Raw genomic sequence first — 15,869 nt, forward strand, 5'->3', positions numbered from 1 at the left:
CTACTATTGCAGCGTATGTGCTAGTTGCTGTAGGAATAGCCTGTGTAACTCTTTGAATGGGAACCTCTTCATGGTCACTTGATTGCATTTCTGTGTCTTTGGCGGCATCATCATCATCATCATCATCATCATCATCATCATCATCATCATCATCATCATCATCATCATCATGTGCTAAAAATAAATGTACACATAATGAAATGGCATGTTAATCTCAGCTGTTTTACTATGTAATTATACACTTCGATAACTAACACCTAACATGTTTTCATACGTTTTATAATGTCACATTAAAATGTACCTTGACTTACGAATTCTGTTTGGACTCAGTGTGAAATAAGAATGAGTGAAAAGTTGTTCAAAACTCACAACTCCTACATGATACTTCACATCACAAACACAATACATGTTGTATTAAAAAAGTTCATTTTCACTGACAGTAAGTAATCCTATTTAAATAACATGTGCAAAACAAATAATGAACATTTTTAACATAACATATAGAAGTGAACATATTATAAGTCCTGCACCTCATACACTTATCTTCCAGGTGTGATGAGCTGCATGACCCAGGTGAAGACACTTGTTCCATCTCAGGTGACACATGTCCTCCAGGAGCAACTATATAGAACAATAACATCAGTTGTTAATTGACATGTGTAAATATTGAAGATAGTTACTGTATGTTGAGTTTTTATGGCTAACTAAAAGCATCAGTTCCTGAACTGAAAATGTGTGTGGCAAAGTGAACATAAATATTTGTAATTACAATGTACATGCCAGTGTACTTAGGGCTTTTTAGTTCTGTAACATACAACATACTATGTTTATGCAGTAATGTGTTAGGATAATATAATTAATATTGGACATACACTGCATATGTTGTGTACTCATATCACAATAATAATGTACATAACTATCATGAGATGAACTTTCACAATGCTTATCATTAAGAAGGTCATATTGGAAAAGTAATAGTTTTTGTTAGAGGATATGTGTGGTACATTAATAGAAGCTGTTGCACGGCTGAATGTGGCTGCCACTCAACAACACAACACATGCAGTGTGTGATAATGTGGTGTTGATATCAGTTGAACTATAGATCTGAGTGAACGAATGTGTGACGTACGGTTTCATAGCTAATGGCTTGTTGGGTGATTTAGTACCTAGAGTGAACCTTTCAAATGACTGTGATTACCTTCTGTTTTGCTAGTCAGGTTGTAAGAACGGTAGTCCCTCCCCAAAAACAGTAATCACCCAGACCTTTCAATTACTTGAAGCAGGTGAAAATGGTGTCAACAAAGTTGACCGTAACATGACCCTGTTATTTGGCTGTGTGCTGAACCCCACCACCTCTGTTGACGTGTATGCTGTGATTACATATTCATTGCAGCTGCTTTAACACAATGGTAGCTGAGCAAAATATTACTCTGAAGTGTGCAAGCTATGAACACAATGACATAACATATGCTACGTGTGCCTCATTATGATGTCTGTATATGACATGAAGCAAAAAAGGACCTTTTAATAATCCAAAACACATTTGTTAGTGCAAGTGATGTTTGTTGGCCGTTGCATGTAATATATTAGATGCATGATTTGAAGAGCCAGTAATGTCGTGTTTGTAGGAGTTTAATAAATAAAATACACATTAATATAATATATATATGTTCTGCACCAGTACCTAGTAATATTTTGTCATTAGCATGTCTTACACATGTGTGGTACCCTGTTGTTCCCCATATTCGTCCATCATAAATTGCTTCCACTGCAGCAAAGGATTGTGGGAATTGACATGCAAATGAGCACGCAATGCCACGTGGTATATTATTTAATGCTTTTAGTAGGATTACAACATATATGTATATTTTGATATATATATATATATATATATATATATAGAGAGAGAGAGAGAGAGAGAGAGAGAGAGAGAGAGAGAGAGAGAGAGAGAGAGACAGACATACATATATAGATGTAGGTATGCTTATATTGGGAATAAAGTATAAATAGCAGCGGAAATGTGTAAAATAACTGTAAGCAACGACACGCCTAGTACAGTAACATTTCTCACCTGGTGGAAATTGTGAGGAATAAATTCCGATGTCTCTGTCACCGGGCAAACCCTGCACGACGACGGGAAGTAATTTTTCCCGAAGCAGCTCCTCCAATGGAGTTAAGATGAGACGTTGTGCTGGCGGCCCACCTCCAGTGGCAGAAGCATGCACGCGTTGGTCTTGTATTTTCTTTTTTAATTTAGCCCTAATATCGTCAAATCTCTTGCGACAATTCATCTTGTCCTTGACCCGATTCCCACACGCATTCACACCAATTATTATTTTGTCCCACATTTCTTTTTTGCTTGATGAACTTGTCCGCACTAGAAATATATACAAAATATGTGACGTTAATTCATAATAATACAACCACCAGTTTCCTACACTGCTAGCTGTTCCAAGAGATAGCAAACATGCTGGTTTAGGTGTAATATGTGAAGCACATGAGCATTAACTTCTAAACCTAGACATGTAAGGAAGCTTACATTAATATTGTATGCAGTTAGCGTAAATTGAACGCCTGAGTTTTCTTGTCGTTGTAACGCATGATAAAAAGATGTGTTTCAACAATAATTAACTTTGATAGATATTATGGACCCATATTTGCATATTAACAAAACTCACATGACCTAGGATCACGTGTATTTGAAGAATGAATGGAAAGGTACACTTACCTACTAAATGTCCATACAAACTGTCATAGTGCTCCAGAATCCCAGTGACAAGAGCTGTATTTTCTTGGTCATTGAAGCGAGGATTACGTGGATGCTCCACACGTTTCTTCCGAGCACGTTTAGGCTCAGAGCTTGCCTGCTGCTGACTGGACTCTCCTTGTTCCAATGGAAGAGACTCCAAAAGCTGGCCACCAGCAAGCACGCCACCACCAGACACCCCATCAGCAACTGAGCCACCAGCAGCACTCACACTCCCAGCAACAGCACTCGCACTCCCAGCAATAGCACTCACACTCCCAGCAACAGAACTCGCACTCCCAGCAACAGCACTCACACTCCCAGCAACAGAACTCGCACTCCCAGCAACAGCACTCACACTCCCAGCAACAGCACTCACACTCCCAGCAACAGCACTCACACTCCTAGCAACATCACTCCCCTGAACAGTACGTTCACTCTGACGCGTACTCGCACGAGTAGCACTACCACTCACACCAGCATCACTCTTCCCACGCTTTGCGGGCATACCTCTAGCACTCACAAAAAACAGAAAACAAATGTACAGCCAATCACACGAAACACTTCCACATACAAAACAAGACAAAGATGTAAACAAAACAACAAAGGACAAAGCTCTCACAATACACAACAAGTCTCTCAGTCAATATGCAAATATTAAATCGCCCAGCTCTGTGCGTCTCTCTCTCTCTCTCACTCCCAACAACACAGAGAATGATTAACAGTACACGTTGCCTTTAAATATGGCGTGCTATCCAATACATGCTTGCTTCGCCTGATTCAGCAAGAATTTTGATTGGCGAACCTAACAGCACCCCGCCATGCATGCCGATACACCTGTGTGTGATCGGCAAATCATCGTGAGAGTGGGCGGAATGGTTTTCGGCTTGATTCTGAAGGGATTCGGCACTTACTGCATACGGAGAGGGAAAATCGCCAATAACATGGCTAATCGGTAAGCTTGCCGATTTCACATTTTCGTCGCTAACTGCATGAGGCCCTAAGTCAGGAGACTGAAAATAAACCAAAAGAATGGAGTCCAGAAAGTTGATCTAACAAGTTGCATTACCCTGAACTTTTTATCTAAGCTCAGGTGAGCCTCTCCCCTGTTTCTGTTTGGCCCACCCGCTTCAAACATTTTATCTTGTTGTTGTTCCTTTGTGCTCCTACTTCTAACTCCCACTATTGCTGCATGGGAAAGCCCCCCCGGTCAAGATGTGGGAGGATGATCACACCTGGGGCCTCCGGCTGTCCAGAGCAGTTGTCCGGTTGTTCCAGCTGTCAGAACCCCGCTTGCTCTCCCCCCCCACCCCTCCATTATCTATTCCATACCTACCCATGATCCCCCGTTCCCCCTCCCACCCCCTACCCCACCTCTCCCCCCCTCCCTCCTTCCCCCCTCCCCCTCTCCCTCCTCCTCCCTCTATCCCTGCTCCCCCCCTCTCCCCTCCCTGAACACTTAGGCTGAGCTCAGACAGAACGCAATGCGACGTGCGCGCGCTTACGTGCACGCGCACGTTCGTTGCAAATTTGGGTTGTGCGGTGGCAAAGTGCAGCGTTGTCGCTGCGACATTTTGCCGGCACAACCCAAATTGAAATTCGGGGCTACAGTCGCGTGACGCGAGCAGGTCCAGCCAATAAAGGTGAACCAGCTCCGTGACGCGTTCGTTACACCGCCCCACCACGCCCCCAAACACCGCGACCTGACTCCTGCAGTTTGAGCAGAGATCGCTGGGCTTCAGGAGCGCGCGGCAGGGGTGCGAACGCTAGCAATCAGACATAGCGCTCTGTCTGAGCTAGCCCTTACCCTCCTATGCCTCCCCCTTGTTGGAATGGACCTCAGCGCAGGCCCATCGAGGAAGCTTTCCTGTCTTCACCCAGGAGAGGCTGTTTTGCTTCGGTCTGAGAGTGAGACCCCGGCGCCCTTTCCCACTGCAGGTCTCCGATGCTGCGGGCCCATCTGCAGCCCTTGGAGGACCACCTGATCCAAAGATGTGAAGACTCTCTATTCGAGAGGGACCAACGGTGTATGCCCCCCCTCACTGCCCCACCGCCACATAAGCGATGTGCCTAGGACCAAGATTGGACATAGCTTAATCTATTCCACCCACCATCAGAAGGGGGGAAGAGACCAGAGGAGGGGATTTGTACTGGACCATCCACCCCACTCACCGTAGTTTTCTATTTCAAGGCTTTACCTGTCTGTCTAACAACAGACCTTCAATAAAGGGAAAAAATAAAAGTTGAGACATCATACGCTGAACCTCCGAGAAAACTAAGAGAACCGCAGGACTCTTGAAGGTTTCGTATGGTCTTCCGCAGCAGGTACCCCAAAGCAGGTTTGATTGTATATAGCCCCCTTACCTTTAACTGCTCCAAGAAAATAAGCAGGATTTTCTTCTCCCCACACTCTCCCATTTCCCCTAAATTTGCCAAGCTAGGAAAAAGAAGGCCCTGTCCCTTCCCCCCCCCCCCCCACCCCTATATAAATACTATACTCACCAAAAGATTTTTACTGCACACTCAATATCAATGGGAAATGTTGTATACCCCAAATCTTTGCGGATCAAACAACAGTGTTAAGCCCTCTCCCTATATCTCTGATACATCCCCACTCCCTTATCCCCCACCCCCTCCTATGTAAATTCCATACTCACTAAAAGATTTATGCTGCTCACTCAATACTAATGTGAAAAGTTGAATATCTAAAACGTTCGCAGATCAAACAACAATGTTTAGCTCTTTCCCTAGATCTTTGATGCATTCCCGCTCCCCTCCCCCTCCCCCTGTGTAAATATCATAATACTAAAAGGTTTATACTGCTCACCAATACCAATGTGTAATGCTGTATACCCAAATTATATCCAAATTGATTGCAGATCAAACGATCTTTGATGCACTTCCGCTCCCACCCCCCCCTCTCCTCTACCCCCCTTTCCACATCCCCTTCCCCCCTCTCTTCTCAAACTAAGAACACAGTTACGCCAGAGACTCAAAGTTAATACCATTTCAATATATGTCTGCAATATATTTCTACGAAAGTTCGGGAGTTGTTATATATGTCCGCAGAGGGTACTCTGCTTTTTCTCCTGGTGACCCCCATGCTTTGTGACCGGGGATTTCTCCCAGAGGCATTATGCCCGACTACCTTATCACCATGGTGATTAGGGCTACCATTGAGCCCACCTTTCTTCATTCTCTAGCTCTCTTCTTTCCTGTCTACTCTTTCCTCTCCCTTCCCTCACCACCCCCCTCCTCCACTTCGGCATTCCGTCCCTTCATGTACCCCCAGGTAAAAAATGAAAGCACTTACTCTATCTTTCATTAAAAATACTTGAGACATATCAAGACCCCCACCCCGGGAAAGTGGATGGTCACTATTATTTCTTAACTAAAACTGAATCATGTCGAACCTGTCCTCCATAAAACTGGTATCTCTTAATGTAAAAGGACTAAACTCAATTAAAAAAAGGAGACTTGCACTCCAAGAATTAAAAACGTTTAAGAATATTTTCCCACAAGCATACTATGCATCATCCTCTAGCAAAAAGAGAGTAGCAATATTAATTAAAAGAAGTGTCCCCTTTGTATTGTATTGTATGTCTTTATTTATATATAAACACACTACTAGACAGCACTATTAACAGAAAATCTAATGAAAATGTATATGGTGCACGGAGCGACGTGGACCCAAACAACCCCACTAAAAATCATATAAACCCCAAAATAGGATCCAGCACACTCAGAAAATAGAAAAACGTAGAGAGTCTCAGAATAAGTCACAGATTTAATAACGTCAACAGATCAATATAGAAACTTGGAAATGCTAGCCGACTACTAAAGCAAAGTATACAGCTCTATTTATCACACTAGGAGGAGGTGGGGATACAATGGGAAGGGAAGTGTGGGGTACAAATGAGGATATGGGGAAGGAAAACAGATAAACATATAAAGACACTGGGGTAGGGTAAGAGGGGCAACGTTTCAGGGTAGAAACCCTTTCTTCTGGCCCGTTCCCTTGGGTCCACAGGAACCTCCCTTAGCCCTTGTCCACCCTGTAAGACACACAACTGGAAAGTATGCAAAATCACAGAATAATGCAATCAAATAATTCTGCCATGAACAGCCATCCGCAGAAAAAGGTAAATATATAGGGATAAAGCAAACCGTCCTTATTCTGAATGTTCTCGGGCTACTGGCAGAGGTTAGAGGCAATCTTCTTCAATCTAACTGCAGCTGTGGTGGACAGAACATCCCACAAGGCATTGTATTTGTATTCACTTCCTTGATGACGTCACGGGTCACATGACGTCCCACCCATAATGTTCGTGAAGTGCCTCCTAGAAGGGGAATCAAGTGCGCATACGTGGTAATGCTGGAGAATCCCACATGGCTACTGTAAACATTGAAGGGACACCACAGTCTCCTCTTGAGGCGCCAGACTGCTGCGCATGCGCAGTGATGTTGAATATACGTAGGAGCTGTGCATCAGGCAGAGAGGTAGTGCTGCTTGCCGGATAGAGGTGCAACAACATATTTGGAGCAGAGATGTGTCCAAAGGGGTGATCAGGGGGAAGTTTCTATAACAAAACAAAGGTTCATGAATAGTGAGCATAAGGATAAAAAATACAAGGATAAAAAAACACCTACAGATGAGATGTTGACACATAAGCACAGAAGATAAGCCCAAGGAGAAACAGGACCAAATATGAATGTGTGAAGTAATCTAAATCTAAAATAAAGTATAACTAATATCTGATGTGCCCCTAGACAGGGGTAGAGGTGGGTTAAAGCATACTGAGTTAGGGACTGAATCACCACACTAAGACTGCCACTAGTGACCAGAACACCAACCACTACATCTCTCATAATTGTGCCAACTATCTGAAGCCTATGATGCTACCAAGTTGTTGCTAGTCTTAAACATAGGACCATAGAGGGTCATGCCAACCGCTCCAAGGCTGTAGTTAATCGTCACCTCACATGAAACAGCTGAGGTCTATTGATTTATTCATGCTATGTGGGGCCAGTTTGTCCAAGCGTCTTATCCACTGGGATTCCCTTTGGAACAGAGTTCTCTGTAGATCTCCGCCGCGCTGCTTCCTTTTCACACCATCTATTATTTGATATCGTAGCTGGCTTACATTGTGCCCGGCTTGTGTGAAATGGTGAGCGACTGGAGCATCTGGGTCACATTTCCGTATGGCAGTCTTGTGCTGTCTAATCCTGTTCCTAGCTGGCTGGGTAGTCTCACCCACATTCCCCAGCCCACAGAGACACTTGATTAGATACACGACCCATTTGGATAAGCATGTGTAGTACTCATTAATTGATAAATAGAGCTGTGTACTTTGCTTTAGTAGTCGGCTAGCATTTCCAAGTTTGTATATTGATCTGTTGACGTTATTAAATCTGTGACTTATTCTGAGACTCTCTACGTTTTTCTATTTTCTGAGTGTGCTGGAGCCTATTTTGGGGTTTATTTCTTTATTTATATAGCTTCATTAATGTACATAGCGCTTCACAGTAGTAATACACGTGGTAATCAAATAAATAACAGATAATATAAATAACAGATCATGGGAATAAGTGCTTCAGACATAAAAGTAACATTAAGGAAGAGGAGTCCCTGCTCTGAGGAGCTTACAGTCTAATTGGTAGGTAGGGAGAACGTACAGAGACAGTAGGAGGGAGTTCTGGTAAGTGCATCTGCAGGGGGCCAAACTTTATGTATCATGTGTTCAGAATATCCACAGTGCTATTCATATGCTTCTTTAAGCAAGTGTGTCTTAAGGTGGATCTTAAAGGTGGATAGAGAGGGTGCTAGTCGGGTACTGAGGTGAAGGGCATTCCAGAGGTGTGGGGCAGTCAGTGAAAAAGGTTTAAGGTGGGAGAGAGCTTTAGATACAAAGAGGGTAGAAAGAAGACATCCTTGAGAAGAATGTGAGAGTCTGGATGGTGCATAACTAGAAATTAGGACTGAGATGTAAGGAGAGGCAGAAGAGTGTAAAGCTTTAAAAGTGAGGAGAAGAATGCAGTGTGAGATGCGGGATTTGATCAGAAGCCAGGAGAGGGATTTCATGAGGGGAGATACTGAGACAGATCTAGGAAAGAGTAGAGTGATTCTGGCAGCAGCGTTTAGGATAGATTGTAGGGGAGACAGGTGAGAGGCAGGAAGGCCAGACAGCAGGAGGTTACAGTAATCAAGACGGGAGAAAGAATGAGGGCCTGATTCAGAGTTTTAGCAGTCGAGCAACAGAGGAAAGGGCGTATCTTTGTTATATTGCGGAGGAAAAAGCGACAGGTTTTAGATACAGTATGTTTTGAATGTGATGGGCGAATGTGAGAGAGGAGTCGAGTGTGACCCCTAGGCAGCGTGCTTGGGCTACTGGGTGAATGATCGTAGTTCCAACAGTAATGTGGAAGGAGGTAGTAGGGCCAGGTTTGGGAGGAAGTATGAGGAGCTCTGTTTTAGTCATGTTGAGTTTAAGGCGGCGGAGTGCCATCCAGGATTATATAGCAGAGAGACATTCAGAAACTTTGGTTTGTACAGCAGGTAGTAGCAGGGTTGATCCAAAGGGGATCAGAAAAGGTTTCCTCTATATATAGCACTCAATACTTGATTCTAGTAACTGGATATCATTAATCCAACAGATAATTACTGTGTACCCGAGCAAACCAAGAAAAAATAATAAAGTTTTATTAATTCCAATATTTGATTAAAAACACATAACTACATTTATACATTAAAATGACTCTGTGGAAAGTAGCTAGATAGGTGACTGTGTCTCTGTCAAAGGTATATAAATCTATCTATGAACATCTATTTAAGAATAAATACCATAGTGATAGGATCTATGGTATAGTCCCGGCAAAACAGTGAATACTGTAATGAATGCTTGTACTCCTAGGTATAAATCATAACGTATAGATATACATATCATTCAATTGGTACACTGTAGGAAAGGCATATGGCTCAAAAAGTCAGGATGTAGTTGTAATTAGTATATACATTGATGTGACCACATTTTTCAAAGTGAGATGTGCGGGGTATAACCATGCCCTCATGTGCCTTTAAAAGTAAAGGTTAGTTCTCACACTGCTGCGGGGAACACCCAAAAACAACAGGCATAACCAGGTGAGTATTAACCGTCAGTGTGCAAACGATGTGCTTATTAGCAGTGAAATTAGGTTAGCATGTTGCTATTGGGAAGGCAAAACCAGGTAAGTAATAGCTCTAGAACGCAGCGGGTCTATTAATACCACCGCAAACGCCACACAAGATACAAGCCTGAATGAGCATCCGTCTATAGCCTGGGAACTGAGATGTCGCTATTTCTGATGACGTCACTCATGACGTGTCGCCCGAGGATCGTTTCACGTGTAGACCACGCTTCTTCAGGGCGGTGGAGTCTCCAGTCTCAGATTGAACCCGATTCTACCAAGGTTAATACATATCGATCAAGTAGGTTTGTCTCAGGCAGACAAGCCTCTGATAATACCTGTAAGATCATAAATATTATTGACCACGTGCACCTCACCGATTCAAAGGCTATACTGTACTACTAAGCCTGGATGCTGAAAAAGAGTTTGATAGAATAAAATGGACATTTCTAGATGGGACCATGCTGAAATTTGGATTTGGAGGCCCATTGCTGGAAGGAGTTAGAGCTCTCTACCAGAGACCTACAGCGTATGTGAAACTTCCAGGGGGTAACTCAGATTCAATTGTGATAAAAAATGGAACCAGACAGGGCTGCCCTCTGTCCCCTCTTCGCTTTGCCTTATCAATTGAACCTCTAGCTGCTAAAATCCAGGATGACGTGAATGTACAGGGAATCCCTATTGACGGAATAAACTATAAAATCTCCTTATTTGAGGATGATGTTATATTAACCCTAGCTAGCTGGCAGATATCCCTCGCCAATCTCCAGTTTATTTTAGATCAATTCGGCAAAGTATTGGGCTATAAAATTAATAATGGTAAGCCCTAAATGTATCCCTCTCAGCTTCAGAGATTAAGCTTCTGCAATTGAACTTCAATTATAAATGGAATTCCTCCCATATTAAATATCTGGGAATTAAAATTGCATGCTCGTACGAATCTCTGTATCTATCAACTTCCTTCCCCTATTTGACTAAATTAAAAAAGACCTGCAAGCATGGGATAAATTCCAGATTTCTTGGATAGGACTAATTATTTCAATCAAAATGAATATCCTCCCCAGGCTACTCTATTACTTCCAAACCCACCCAATCTATATACCTATCCCTGAGCTGAAAAATATGCAAAGAGAGATTTTTCAATTTATTTGGAAAGACAAGAAACTAAAAGTAGCAAGGTCGGTAATGTTAGCCTCAAGAGCAGGGGAGTGGGGGGCTTGGGAGTGCCAGATATTATAAAATATTATCAAGCGGCCCAGTTAAAATAAGTGGTGATCAGGAATAATGACCCAGCAACTTGCTGCTGGCCATTGAATCCTACTTTGCGAAACCCCTATCCCTCTCAGTGTCTTTGTGGTCCCCAATGCTCAAAGAGTCTACATCAGGGAGATTTTCCCTGGGATCGATGAGGTGCACATGGAATATCTGGTCCAAAAATAAGAAGAATTACGCATTAGCGTTATCCCCCTCACAGCTAACCCCCATTTTTAATAACCCAGGCTTTCCCTCTGGTTGCTCTCAAAGACAATTTAGCCAATTTCAAAATCTTAATATCAAAATAGCCACAGACCTACTGTAGTAGAAAAGGGGAAGATCCTATCCTACCACGAACTTCAGTGTAAATATCAAATTCAAGGCTTACATCTTTTCAAATTTCTTCAAATTAGCCATTTCCTCTCAACAATCTCCCATAATCTTATTTTCTCCAACCTCTCAAAGTTTGAAACCTACTGTAAGAAAGCAGAAAGGTCTGATCTCAAGAATATATCTGGGTATAGAATCTTAAGTAAATACTCTGAATCATAATGATATGTTAAGATGGGCTGAAGATCTTAATGTAGAGATAGATAGGGATGACTGGGAGGATATCTGGGAATTAGCAGCCAAAACCTCAATCTGTACAACAACGAAAGAAAATATATACAACATTTTATTTCAATGGTACCTAACTCCTAGTAGGTTGAGACAGATTTTCCCGGGAACCCCCGATCTATGCTCGAGAGGGTGCAGTCTTAGAGAAGATATGGCCCACATTTGGTGGACATGCCCATCTGTGCAGAACTTCTGGTCTATGATTCAGACTATAATTATGGATGTTACAGAATTAAGAATACCCCTAGACCCAACGACCTTATTACTGGCCAAATCAATCAAAAATCTCCCTCTACCTATGAAGCGGTTGATCTCCTTTATCTTGACCACAGCAAGATGCTCCATAGCTGCAGCACGGAATTTTTTTTTACCCTTACCAGAAGAACTGTAACTAAAAGAATAAATGAAGTAATGTACATGGAAAAACTAACGGCCCAACTGAAACAATCCACCGAAGAGTTCTATAGAACGTGGGAGCCATGACTTCAGAGTTAAGAAACTACAAAAAAACAGTAAGTGGTAAAAATCTTTATTTAACCAATACAAGATGAGGAACCCCAGACAAAAGGGTATTTGTCTGCCTGGGGAGATGTTGGATGAAGTGAATATCCCTCTACCCTTCCCCCCCCCTCTGCCTCCCAACCCCCCCACACCCACCCATCTTATTCCCCATGTCTCCCCCCCCCACACATTTCCCCTCCCGTCTCTCCTTTTCTTCTTCTCTGTTTCTATCCTTTTCTCTTTCTCTGTCCACATTGAACTTCTCTCACACCTAGATTTTTAATACATAACAAAAGAGACAAGCGGGCCTAAAGTCCGCCCAGTTTGCTCGAATATATAAAGTAATGATATATGCTGAAATTCAAAATGTTTTCTATATTCCTCTGTAGCTCCCAATAGAATAGAAAGATTGTATACTGTATTGTGCTCCTGCTGTAATGTTATAATCTGTGTATCTCTGTTCTGAAAAACACAATAAAAAAGATTGAAACAAAGCATTTTTTAGGTAATTGCTGCTTTTCTTTAAAAAGAAAAAAAGGAACATACTGTACGTTTACATTCAAAACACTAATAGGCATATAAAAACTCTATAAAATAATAATAATAAAGAGCCAATATATGAATGTTGTATTATATCCCAACAGCTATAAGGCAGGTCTATAGTACTGTGTGCATTGAGCCCCATGAAATACTTGCGATGTCAGCAACACAGGGTGAGTAGCCAAGTGATCAGTGGCTATATATTTCCAGGTATTGTGAGGAGGAGAAAGTGCTGAGGACAGCACTAAAGTGCCCGTGGGAGTCAGCAGCAGTGAAACGGCCGTTTCACATAGGCGCTTTGCCAAGGGAGGACATTTAAACATCTCTCATTACAATCCCTGGGCTATATCTATAAAGCTCTAATAAATCAGGAGGGTCATAATGGGATCTTATCGAAAACATAAACGGCTGTTATTTTCCTTGAGGTTAACTCGTACTCTCAAAGATAATTGCATGCAAAACAATACTGGAAAGAACGTGGCACATGAACGTTTAACTTAAGCAGTATAATTATGGGCAAGTATATGTGTACCGAGGTTCCTGAAGACAAAGCATAGGAACACTTATTTACTTAAAAAATAAAACAATTTTTTAAAAAACAAACATTTATATAAACAATATTGTCAAATAACCCTGAATCTTGATTAATCAATACTATAAATTGTGAGAGGTCAATATGGACCAATAGCCAGACACATTTAACTTAAAATTTCAACTATAAATCAAACAAATCCACAATATAAAATGTATACAAGAAAAAATCTTCCAATTACACGTGTAATCTTCTTTTCAAGTATTGAGGTATAGTCCTTATATGTCGAGGTTGATGGTAAATCCTATACTCCAATTGTTATGTGGAAGAAACACAGTCTAAAAACTTTTTTATATGATTAAGAACCCCTACACTAATACTGATCTAGTTGAGAGGCCAAATGTATACAACAAAGGACAAAATTACCCAATGCTACATCCAATGTGACTAACATATGCTATATTTAACACGAAGCTCTTTACGTGAGAAAACATGACTTAACTTTATATTATTTGCCTTTGAAGATACATGGTAAGGCTTAGCCTGATGTTAACTTTTCACTTACTGTATGGAGCTTTGTGGATCTGGGCCGCTTAGAGAAAAATGACAAAAATAAAGTACTACTCATTTTATACAGATTAAGGGCCATATTTATTAACCAGTGATGCATAACATGGAAGGCACCTAATAAGGCCATAACTGTAGCTGCTTCTACTAATCTAATTATTGGCAGCACACTGGGACCCACTCAATTTACAAAGAGTAAAGCTAATCCCGTTAACCCTTTGAGTGCTGAAAAGTCAAGGGGCAGAGAGCTACATCCTCTCTGGCACTCACGGTCACTTGCTTGCTCCGTCCCTGATGACGAAAGAGGAGGAGTCATCTCAGTTCCATCTGTCATCAGTTCAGATCCCCATCCTGAACTTCATAGGAGCACAGGAAGCAATCCCCTTAAGAAAATTAGCATTTTGGGCAGCACATACTGAATATAATACATAATGGGGCACCTAGGGTGCCAGAACTCATGACGTGGTCCTACATCTGGGGGCACTCAAAAGACTTAAATAACTGCTAATGGTCCAACCACAAACCTATACTGTGATCTGCAATAGCTTGTATCATCACATATTAGGGAATGCAATCTTATCAGAGGTTTCTCTTAGTTTTACTACCATTCATAAAACTCCTTTGTTGGATTTGTTGAAGTAAATCTTGGCACATATTTCATACGAATCCTTACCCTCTAGTGCGTTAACCCTTTCTATGTATTTTCTGTTACAGAACACAGTAACGGACCAACTACAAAAACGGTACAACAGATATCAGATATACACCTATGTAGGTGACATTCTTGTTGCTGTCAATCCATTCAGGAGCCTGGATCTGTATTCCTCACAGGTTTGTATATGTTTAAAACTTCCTAAAATTGTGCATTTTGTTTGGCCAAGCAAAAAATATAACCTTTTTAGTGCCAGATAAGCCCATAGCACAATGAGCTCTTATCAATTTCATTGCAATGTGTTGCAAGTGCCTCCAGGACAAGAGATGTGTGAATTATTCAGTATCATCTATGCTGATGACACCTAAATATACCTCTCCTCCTCCCTCTCTCCTGTCCAATGTTACCAACTGTCTCACTGCAAACTCCTCCTGGATGTTCCATCATTACCTGAAGTTTAACACATGTCCAAAACAAAATAAATAATCTTTCCCCCTTCATCTATCATCTCCTAAACCCAAATTCTCCCTCGCTGTCAATAATACTACAATCTGATCAACACACCAAGCCCGCTGCCAAAGGGTCATCTTTGACTCTGCCCTCTCCTTCATTCTTCACATTCAAGCCCTTACTAAGTCCTGCCGCCTCTCTCTTCAAAGTATTGCTAAGATATGACTTCTTCTCACTCATTATGCAACTAAAATCCTAATTCACTCACATCCTATTCCGCCTTTACTACTGCTTCTCTTAGTTATCATTCCCCTTGTCCACCTGTCCTAACTCCAATCCATCCAAAATGCTGCTGCCCGACTCATCTACTGTACCTCACTCGCTGCTCAACTTCTGCTTCTCCACTATGCAAATCCCTACACTGGCTTCCCATATCTTCTAGAATTAAATTTAAAACTCTAGTTCTGACTTACAAAGCTCTCAATGACACTTCCCCCCCCCCTTACATCTCAGCCCACATCTCCAGATATATCCCTAAACGTCCCCTTTGTTCTGTCCACAATATCCGCTTCTCATCCTGCCTTATTACCTCCTTTCACTCCCACCTACAAGACTTCTCCTGTGCTGTCCCTTCTCTCTGGAATTCCCAACCACGAATCATCAGACTCTCCCCCAGCATTCAGAGATTTAAACACTCTGAAAAGGCACCTTTTTAAGGAAGCCCATCTGGTATACTGCTGACTTCCACCCTATTGGTACCAGTTGTGTGGTTGGACCGTACTCCTTCCTGAGATATACTCCATCCCATAATGAGCAGCCACTTTACCTTTTGTTTCAACATTATC

The 15,869-nt window shown here is 41.9% G+C and overlaps 1 protein-coding gene across 1 annotated transcript in view; it reads left to right on the forward strand.

Moving 5' to 3' along the window:
* Positions 1–15,869, forward strand: part of LOC142487762 (myosin-IIIa-like) — a 171,703-nt gene that overhangs the window by 154,791 nt on the left and 1,043 nt on the right. The window contains exon 12 of the mRNA XM_075587612.1: positions 14,637–14,753. Coding sequence (XP_075443727.1) covers positions 14,637–14,753 — 117 coding nt within the window. The remainder of the gene's footprint in view (positions 1–14,636; positions 14,754–15,869) is intronic.

The sequence above is a fragment of the Ascaphus truei genome, chromosome 2, assembly GCF_040206685.1.
Source record: "Ascaphus truei isolate aAscTru1 chromosome 2, aAscTru1.hap1, whole genome shotgun sequence".
Lineage (NCBI taxonomy): Eukaryota > Metazoa > Chordata > Amphibia > Anura > Ascaphidae > Ascaphus > Ascaphus truei.